The 10149-nt window shown below is 37.8% G+C and overlaps 2 protein-coding genes and 1 pseudogene across 2 annotated transcripts; 2 read left to right on the top strand and 1 right to left on the bottom strand.

Annotated features, from left to right (window-relative positions):
- The first annotated feature begins 57 nt into the window (after positions 1–57).
- Positions 58–3434, top strand: LOC120169079 (26S proteasome non-ATPase regulatory subunit 14 homolog). The gene is made up of 6 exons (XM_039177306.1): positions 58–268; positions 602–779; positions 896–977; positions 2259–2435; positions 2521–2688; positions 3046–3434. Exons 1-6 carry the CDS (start codon positions 136–138, stop codon positions 3235–3237), a joined length of 930 nt encoding a protein of 309 aa, XP_039033237.1. The 5' UTR covers positions 58–135; the 3' UTR covers positions 3238–3434.
- A 588-nt stretch (positions 3435–4022) lies between these two features.
- Positions 4023–6030, top strand: LOC120169081 (annotated as a pseudogene).
- Positions 6031–6364: 334 nt separating this feature from the next.
- LOC120169082 lies at positions 6365–9014 on the bottom strand. The gene is made up of 2 exons (XM_039177307.1): positions 7023–9014; positions 6365–6929 (listed from the first exon to the last, which is right to left on the bottom strand). The coding sequence occupies exons 1-2, from the start codon at positions 7188–7190 to the stop codon at positions 6465–6467; spliced, it is 633 nt and encodes a 210-aa protein (XP_039033238.1). The 5' UTR covers positions 7191–9014; the 3' UTR covers positions 6365–6464.
- Positions 9015–10149: the final 1135 nt, after the last annotated feature.

The following is a 10149-nucleotide window of genomic DNA, read 5'->3' as shown; positions in this document are numbered from 1 at the left end:
GGTCTTTGTTATATATATGGCCTTTCACAGCCCAGGAGGATTCAATAGAGGGAAAAAGAAAAAGAAAAAAGATCCTCATTTCATATTTCTTCTTGCCAAGGAAAAGTTCTCGAAACCCCCATCCACGTGTCCGGCATGGAGAGGTTGCAGAGGATGTTCGCTGGTGCAGGTGGCGCGTTGGGGCATCCACCGCCGGACTCGCCTACTCTCGATTCGTCAGAGCAAGTCTACATCTCCTCTCTGGCCCTCCTCAAAATGCTTAAGCACGGTAAGTCGGTAACCTCTCTCTCTCTCTCTATGAATTTCTGCTCACAATTTTTGTTTTTAGTTTTCCTTTTACTTGCATAGGTGATTAGGGTTTCTTCGGTTTTTATATTTTTGTTTCTGAATTTGATAGAAACAATCGAAGGGCTTGTCTTATTTTCCTTTTGCGCTTTAGGGTTTACTTCATTAAATTAAAATTTTAATTGCTGATCTGCCTTCTCTTTACTTTCTATAAGTAATATGAGCTGTATCAATATCAATTTTAGGCTGAAATTAATGTGTACTTGTGGTGATTGTGATTCTGTTTCTGTGCTTGGTTGATGTGAAAACTTTATAGGAAGAGCCGGGGTTCCCATGGAAGTTATGGGTTTGATGCTGGGAGAGTTTGTTGATGAGTACACAGTGCGTGTTGTGGATGTCTTTGCAATGCCACAGAGTGGTACTGGTGTCAGTGTTGAAGCTGTGGATCATGTTTTTCAAACAAATATGCTTGATATGCTCAAACAAACAGGAAGGTATTGTCTACTCTGTAGTTCCGTTCATATTAACTTTTAACAGTTGTTGGAAATAGCTCAAAGATTCAATGACTTGTTTCTCTAGATCGAGCTGACCTTTATGCTTGGCATTGCAGGCCGGAGATGGTGGTGGGTTGGTATCATTCACATCCTGGATTTGGCTGCTGGCTTTCTGGTGTTGACATTAACACACAGCAGGTAAGGTTTTAAACGTTTCGCATTGTGCTGCATCATACGCATAGTAGTTAACATGCTATGTTATTGTTGCTTAGAAGACTTTTTTGTCAGAATATGAGCTTTAATATCATTAGTTGGTGTTACCATATAGGTCATTGACCCTGTAGTACTTTTTTGCAAAGAATGAAAGCATTCAACTTATCTGGATCTTATATTGAGTTGCCTGATAGTATTGTGTTTTAGGCTTAACTGAAAATAAGTGTCAAAATTATCTCTCTTTTTTGCTTTATGTACCTAATGATTTTTTAATCAAAGTAGGTAGCTAACGCTTCATCATGTTATCATTTTAAAGTTGAACCATGGCGTCAACATCCTTTAAAAAGCTGTCACCCAATCATTGCTTGTCACGTAGCCTGGTTTTTAATTTATTTTAATCTTTTATTTGAAAATCCAAAATTCCTAATTTCTCAGAAAACCTAAAATCGCTAATTTCTCACAAAACCCCCTTAAATAACTATTTTCTAAAAAACCCTAATCCCTTCCCCCTTTCAGCCGCCACATTCTCCTCCCTTGGAAATATGTTGTCAGCCAACCCCTTCGCCACACTTTGTCGCCAACACAGCCTCCTTCTGTTGAATCGTTCACCCCCATTTCGGTAACCCCTTTCACCCATCGTTGACCACTAAACCCTCCATAAAATAAAAAATCTTCGCCCCCGCTCTTCACTTTTCCCCCTTTGCACCATCGATCGTCCTTCGACTTGCACTAGTCATGGGAGGGGTGGCAGTGGTGGTTGATTTCGTTGATGGGATTTAGGGATTTGGATATTAGAGATTTAGGGGTTTTGATAGTTCAGGATTTTAGGAGTCTTTTTGAGAACATTAATGATCTTAAGTTTTTTTAATTAACGGAAATTAAAAGCCAGGCCACTTGGCATGCATTCATTAGATGATGGAAATTAAAAATGGTATAGTTTGAACACTTATTTTTTTAGTTAAGCCTTTGTTTTATCAGATTGTTATCCCTGAACTTTTTGGTTTGTTCGTTCCTGTTGTTGGAGGGTGCGGGTATATCTTGACTATGCCATCCTTAATTGATAACTTTAGGAAACAATGATTCCAATCATGTAATGGATAGGAGAGGAAGGGTATCATTTCACTGCAGTGTATTGATTGTGATTCATGCTATTGTAAACTCCCTCTGTCCCCTTCCTAGACTGAAACTTTGATCTTAGGAAGGAAAGACATAAAGACTGTGTCAAAGTCTGATCATTAGAAGTTTAACAACTTTCATTGTTTGCAGAGCTTTGAAGCTTTGAATCAAAGGGCTGTAGCAGTGGTGGTGGACCCAATCCAGAGTGTTAAAGGGAAGGTGGTGATTGATGCATTCCGTTTGATCAATCCCCAAACCATGATGCTTGGCCAAGAACCACGTCAGACAACATCTAATCTTGGGCATCTTAATAAGCCATCTATTCAAGTGAGTGCCAAAAGAATATGTCTGATTGCTTTTTTGCATCTCCTTTTATACGAGAAATGATTTAATCTCATCATTTATGTTGCAGGCATTAATCCATGGGCTAAATAGGCATTATTACTCCATAGCCATTAACTATAGGAAGAATGAGCTCGAGGAGAAGATGCTGCTGAATCTTCATAAGAAGAAGTGGACGGATGGATTAACACTTAGACGATTTGATACACATTCCAAAACTAATGAGCAGACTGTTCAGGTGAATGAATGGACTTTATCATCCCAGTCTATGCTGTATAATTATTGACCGTGTAATATATAATGTGCATGCTTTTGTCCCTCGCAGAAGTGAGGCATCCGCGGCATGAAATAGGAGAATAACATTAGTTAATGATAGCTTATCTTGCCATGAACACTTTGTGAATATCCATGAAAAGAAGGCTATGGTTTCTTAAATGTGTGGCCTATTTTTCTAATTGGTCACACTTTGTTTTAATAATTGCTTTTATAACGTTGCTCAAAGAGTTGAAAAATGAATGTTAGATAAATTAATTTTCTCATTTCCGTGACTCCATAAGGTGAATTTATGATGCATGTTTGTTTTGATATTGTGCAGGAAATGCTGAATTTAGCTGTAAAATACAACAAGGCAGTACAGGAGGAAGACGAATTACCTCCCGAGAAGCTGGCAATCGCAAATGTTGGACGACAAGATGCCAAGAAGCACTTGGAGGAACATGTCTCGAACTTGATGTCCTCAAACATAGTTCAGACTTTGGGAACTATGCTCGACACGGTGGTGTTCTGAACTCGACCGTTTTCAAATTCAGGAACATTGATGTCATAGCTTGGTGAAGCGCACTGCTATCTTTGTTATTTGGTGAAAAACTGAGAGTGACTCAACTCGTCTCTCATTAATCTCTCTGCCCGCACCTTCCCTCGATGTATTTTTTTTATAGTTCTTTCGAGATTCTCTATTTCGCAGTGTTTAGCTTTTTCAACGTACTTCTACTTAGCTCGGTGTTTTGGTTTAAATTGCTTTAAAGGAGCAGGTTTTTAATGAATACGTCACGACTGGTTGCTTTAAAGAAGGTGACGACTTGGGTCCATTTTTTAAGGAAAAAACTAATCAATAGAATGTTATGACTTGCGTCACATTTTGGTATAGAAAATGCTACTCCATTTCTCTAAAAAAATTAATCATAATATTTCACTAAATAAACCAAAAATTTATAATGATTAGCGGCTTGGAGAGACAAACTTAAAATGATTTGAAGACCCAATCAAAAAAATCTCAAATCCCATATTTAAACAACTTGGAACTGAAAAAAATTATAACCTAAACCTAAAATACCATAATCCCAAATCTAGGAAACTAAAACTTCAAATTATAAAATCCAAATTAATATGTTTCAAAATCAATCTGCTCTGGCTAATTGATATGGACTGCATCTCACATCCGGCTGATGCAGCCCAAAGCCCAGCCCCAATTTGTTAATGTATTGGTTTATTTTGCGTTTTGAATTAATCACTATATTCGATTTATTAATCGATTAATCCGATTTATTGGTAAATGTATTGGTTTATTAACTCTGATTCTTCTTTAGTTTACCGTCTTTCTGCCAATTTTACGAAGAAAAATGGACAAGATGATGTTTTTGAGATCCGTTTGTAGAGCTGCCTGTTTCAGATCTTCCCATTTCACGGCTGCCGCCGTCGCCGCCACCAATCACAACCACCACTTGGGTTTCCGTAATCTATACTCCATCTCATCGCCTTCCGCCTCAAATCCGCCCACGAACATTCCTTCTGGTACTATTCTATTCTTTGGATCATTATTTGATTACCCATTTCTCGTTTTTCATTATCTTGGTAATCGCTGAGTTTATCGACTTATATTTAGTATTTTCTAATAATGTAGCTCGTGGCCGACTATTCTTCATGGGATTTCAAAATTTATCCTTTTGGTTGTTTTCCTGTGCAAGCTTTGCACTTTGCCCTTCAAAAAGTCGAATTTAAGCGCGTAGAACCTCCTTAGGATTGTGGTATTTTTCTAACATAAAAATTGGTGGGTTTTTTATGTTCTTAGGGTGTACGATGTGGAACTGTGTTAATTGTTTAGTAATGTTTTAATTTTTTTAGAACAACAGCTAAGAACTTCTTGTGGGTTGTTTAGCATGTTGTAATGATACCAATTTGTATCAAATTCCAAACATTTATTACGAGGGAAAATATGCAGGTGCCAGGTCATCCTTCGGGTTGAGATTGGGAAGCTTGCGCTATTTTAGTGATGATGTATCTCATATGCCTGTCATAAAGGACGATGAGATTCTGAATGTTTTTAAGGACTTGATGGCTGCAAGTTGGGATGAGCTTCCTTATTCAGTGGTACAGGATGCAAAGAAAACCCTGTCCAAAAACACGGATGACAAAGCCGGACAGGCAGTTTTGAAAAATGTCTTCCGTGCTGCTGAAGCCGTTGAAGAATTTGGTGGTATTCTGATCAGCATGAAAATGGAACTTGATGACAGCATTGGAATGAGCGGAGAGGTATTACTATAGTCTATAAGACCCTGATGATTTCGTTCTGTGTCTTTACTATTACCAACTGTTGGCATTTGATGAAATGTATTTTTTTCCTTTTTTCTGTAGAATGTGAAACCTTTGTCAAGTGATTTTTCAGCTGCACTTAAGACGGTTTTTCAAAATATGCAACTTACTTGGATGCATTTGACCCGGATGAAACCTACTTGAAAAAGAAGGTAGAGACAGAGTTGGGATCAAAGATGATCTACCTTAAGATGAGATGCGGTCACCTTGGTGCCGAGTGGGGAAAGGTACCAAGAATATTTGCAACTAATTGTAAATTCACGTATGACTGTATGATCTATGTCAAGGGTGTATAACATGGTTCATTCATGCACTGCGTAGCATTTCCTTGTAGTTCATGTTTGTGAAACAAGAGATTTTTCATTAACCATTAGGTTCCAAATGGTGAATAAGATGTGAGAACAACAAAGAAAGTCATCTCAGATTACGTTATAGGTATTAGTTGCTATTTGTTCTTCCCTGATGTTTAGCATCCTAACCATCTGGTGTTCTGGAACACCAATCTGAACCTAGGCTAAAGGTTAACCTGTTTAGAGAATCCTTTTTCATTACAGGAACCGTTTATATCCACATTCATCCACCTAAACTTACATAAGGTAAAACAAGGGAAGCTAATAGATGCTTTCGCCATTCACTCGGTTTTCTTTGTTGCATTTATTATATTTGTCAATTGTAGTCATTCTTGCATGCGCAGTGTGCATAAATGCCGGTACCAATTTGCTTTTGTATTCCTACACAAATATTTCGGATGCTTTCATTGCAGATTACTGTTCTTGGAACTTCTGGACTTTCTGGATCTTATGTGGAGCAAAGAGCTTAGCACTAAAGTGTTTCAGAGAGTTCATGTGAACCTTTTTTTCCCTTTTTTGGTTTTAGATTATGTTTATGAATATTAGGAGACAGGTTGGTGTCTCCTGAGAACCTTGGAGGTTGGAGTTTGCTTGGCAACTAAATAAATGGCTTGTGTTTGTCAACAACACAGTAAATCAAAGTGAAAATCATGTTTTTTTATGCTTCTTTTCATGGGAAATTTTTCACAATGTTTCTTCTTAATTTGTTAGGATCTATAACTACAAAGTTGCTCATCGTGTTTACAATACTTCTGGTTCAATAAAAAAGTTGTCTGTTTAATGGGCATCAAGAAAGCATTATCATCTTATCCAAGTGTGAATATCTGATGTATTTTTAACATTTAAAAAATACATAAACTAAAATCGATCAATTTAAAATACAAGACCTAAATACACAACTTAACCGTAATACAGTCATTAACCATAGAATTTGAATAAAAAAAATCAAAAAGAGAAACACAAGTTACATCCTGATTACCTTCTTCATGTTTTGACTGGTAGCTGGACTTGGGAGAAGAAGGAATTTCTATTGCCAAAACAATCCAAGTAAAGTGTGTAAAGGTAGATTTTGTGCTTAAATATACGGCGTCTTAGCTAATCTGGTGCCTTTATGCCAAGACCAAGACTCTGAAGGAGATTTAGGCAAAGGTGGGAGCAACACAGCCTTCCTACATAGCCCAAATGGCCACCCTTCACAATGACAGAATTCCCTAATGATTGATCGTCTTCGAAAATCCTCCAAATCGAAATTCCAAATCTCCGTGAAATCGACCTTGTTTAAGCTTGAACAATGGGAAAAGTTCGACTTGGTCGACATAAATACTTCTCTGCTTGCACCACTCGAACACAGTGGGAAACAGCTCCCTACGGAAAAGAATTCGTCGTCTTCATTATCATCGTCTCTTATTTTGGCATGCTTTAAGCTTATATAAAGCTCTCCCGTCGATGGAGATAACACCCATGAAAAGCTTTCCGCCATTAGACTTGGCCTTTTCTTCATCTTCTCCATTGCTCGACTTCGGATTTCCGAAACAACTACCTGTAAACAACATCACATACAATGAGAACAAATGAAATGAACACTTATCTCGGCGATGGAATTCATATAGGAAGAATAGAAAAGAGTTGGTACTTCGGATTCATCTTCCATGTCACTCGTCGAGTGTTCATCATCACAACCTGAAATCGAAAGCCGTCCATTGAAACTATGGCAACGGGAAAATGCTTCCTTGAGAAGTGAAGCCAGAAACATGCATCTCTTAGAATGATGAGACCGCTGTTCTTGATAAAAGGCACTCATGGTTGGAGAACTGGACGTGGCAAATTGATCCCCAAGATACCAACTTTATATTATGCATATTCTTATACAACATTGATTGTTATAAGACTTGTACTTGTTTTATTATTATTATTTTGATGTTGAAGTTGACCTGATTGAACTGATAGTGGCCTTACAGCTTACTGAAAATACTGGGATTCTATATTTCTATACTTTGGGGTGAAGGCCAAGTTAAAAAGCAGAAAAACCTGGGCTAAGACAAGCCAACAAATGACAACGAAAATCCCAGTTTTCAGCTTGAGATTGCCGTCCAATGGTCATCATCTAGGACTAAAAAAACTCCCTTGAAAGTGAAGCATCTTTTGTCATTTTTCCATAAGATAGTTCCTTTGGAGTTACTTACAAGTTTTACTTGTACCTGAAGTCACGGTGAAAACTGAGACATACTACCAAACAATGGCGGTCAGTACTGTACAAATTTGAAAAGGATTTTGCTTTTTCTAGTAACTATTTAAGAGCTGTTTATAAATATATATTATATAATCTTAAATATCGAAAACTGTGTCGGGATTTCAAGCAATGATAGGACAGCCCAACTATAGCACTTGCATTTGCCAAGCCAAAATAAAGAGAGAGAGAAGAAAAACAAGTCATCTCCAACCTCAGACAAACTTTATGAACGGAGAAGGCAAAATGGTGATAGAGATGAAAGCAACCAATGATGCTAGCTTTTGTCTTATTCCACCTAATTTAGAAGCAAAAAGAAGATTAGAACATGAATAAATATAAAAAGCTAATTAGAGAAACATTAACATAGAAGGGACTTAACCAGAATTAACACAGCAGATCAAATTCCGAAGGATATGAAAGTTGAGCATCACCTTGTTAGCTATAGCATCTCTATGGAGATACAACTTTATTTTGTTCCAGTCCACTAACCAGAAGCGTCACGGGCAGCGAGTCAAGGTCCGAGGTCAAGACAATCCTAGGTGCCCGAAGAGTATCGAGCAACACACCAAGACTACAATTCGAGTTACACTTGCTGCCATCCAAGATGGATCACATCCGAAAGACCCAAGTCAAAAAGTAAATAGAAAGCTAATCAAGTTAGGATTCGGGAATCAAGATAAGACTTTAAGTTGAGACTCCACATTATAAGAAGGAATACTTTGAGTTATTTTAGGATTTTTGTCTTGTGGATAGGCTTTAGGGACTTTAGTATAAATAGAGGCTCTCCCAACCTCAATTGTCACACAGATTTTCTTATGCAATCAAAGATTAACATAAGCATTGGGGTTCAAACTCTTTCTTGTCCTTTTTTCTCTCAATATTCTACCTCTTTATTTCTGCCGACTCAATCTATCCGATTTCATCCAAGCCAAGGAACGTTTTCGAGACCTTGAGTATCCAAGGACGAAGGCTGACTTAGGCGCATAGTTCATGCCGTGGTTCCAAATGCCGTAGGGCTGCTAGGTTCAAATCTAGCCCGTGACAGAAGCTCATGTTTAAATTAGCACACTACATCTAAAATCTAAAACCAAGTGGTGAATCACCAACAATCCTTTGTTTATCCTAGTCCCAGAAAACCTCTTCAAAAGGCACAGCAGTCTGGATAATTTCAAATACCCAAGGGGAGTGAGGCAAAACACAAAAAGGAATCATGAATGCCCTTATATTTCTATCAATCTACAACTAATGTTCACCTACAAACCGAGTTATTGTTATCTTGATGAATCAATTGATCCAAATTCAACAATGGAAATCATTCATATACATTTTACCAACGATTTGGTCACGCAATTGCAGAAGCATCTCAAAATGGCAACATCGTGCAATCTTTTAACTAAAATTTGATGGAACTTAAAAAGGAAAAAAATACCACACAAATATGGACTAGTTTGAAACAGAAGATTTGTGGAGTTGCTGAGAAGTGAAAGATATAAGAGACTGAAGCTTGGCAACAGCAGAGGCTTTCTCAGGTGGGCATTTGGAGAGTGAAACATTCAAGGAATGAAAAGCATCATCAAGTTTGCCAGCAGCCAATGCAGCACAACCAGCTTTATAAGCCTCATCAGCCAACCGGGCATCATACTCGGGCGAATCCTGACCCTCGTTTCTGGACGATGACGAAGATGGGAGTCAAGGAGAGCTGTAGCACGTGCATATTCGAGATTAGTGATGGAAGCGTTGATTTCAGCCATGAGAGCCTCAGGTGTCAATGGGAAGGTCTTCACTCCATCAAACACACTGAAATGGGGATTCCCTTCCCCAGAACCCATCTGCTTCCCAAGAATCTTTTAGTCAATGAATGACCTTAAGCGATTTAAACACTGGTCCGCTGTCGGAATAGCGATAACGGTACCTTCAGAAACCGTTACAGCAATACCCGCAATGACCTCACTAGCATCCGTCCACATCCGCAATTTAAATCCCTTAACTTTCCGCTTTGACCCTAGTCGTGTAAAACCCAACAATGAATGATTTAGTCAACTGAAATTACTGAATTAATAATCTTTAGAAAGCAAAACCCAGAAAAGATATGGAACCTGTTAATCATTAAAGGAGGAAAATAAAAATCTTGAACTGGAATCAAATCATGTTCGAAAAAGATAACGGAAGTAGCAAAAACACTAACCTTAAAAAGATGATATCTGTCTTTCAGATTCCGTAACAGATTCTTTGCTCCAACAACAAAGAAGGTTAAGCTAAGAACTGGTTTTATCGACGAGTTGTAGTAAGAATCGAGACGTGGGGCAATTTTTTTCCTACTTTCGTTTTGTTCCCAACAATTATTTATGATCACCAATTAAACCCCTCTTAAATTTTAGGGTATATTACATATTTGGAATCTAAACTATTAAATTTGATCCGCTTTATACATAAACTTTCAATTTTTTAAAACTATTCTAAAAATTTAGTTTTTGTTTCATTTTAGCACCACGCCGTTAAAAACTTTTGTTTTTGTACTCGTTCAAATTTA

The sequence above is a fragment of the Hibiscus syriacus genome, unplaced genomic scaffold, assembly GCF_006381635.1.
Source record: "Hibiscus syriacus cultivar Baekdansim isolate YM2019G1 unplaced genomic scaffold, ASM638163v2 tig00111745_pilon, whole genome shotgun sequence".
In the NCBI taxonomy this organism is placed as follows: domain Eukaryota; kingdom Viridiplantae; phylum Streptophyta; class Magnoliopsida; order Malvales; family Malvaceae; genus Hibiscus; species Hibiscus syriacus.
Note: the sequence above shows the minus strand (reverse complement) of the source record. Positions and strands in the feature narration are given on the sequence as shown.

Coding starts and splice junctions, on each gene's coding strand:
- LOC120169079 (XM_039177306.1), top strand. CDS start 136: ATGGAGAGGTTGCAGAGGATGTTCGCTGGTGCAGGTGGCGCGTTGGGG. Junction 780..895: donor ATGCTCAAACAAACAGGAAG/GTATTGTCTACT, acceptor TTGGCATTGCAG/GCCGGAGATGGTGGTGGGTT. Junction 2,689..3,045: donor CTAATGAGCAGACTGTTCAG/GTGAATGAATGG, acceptor GATATTGTGCAG/GAAATGCTGAATTTAGCTGT.
- LOC120169082 (XM_039177307.1), bottom strand. CDS start 7,190: ATGAGTGCCTTTTATCAAGAACAGCGGTCTCATCATTCTAAGAGATGC. Junction 6,930..7,022: donor ACATGGAAGATGAATCCGAA/GTACCAACTCTT, acceptor TGTTGTTTACAG/GTAGTTGTTTCGGAAATCCG.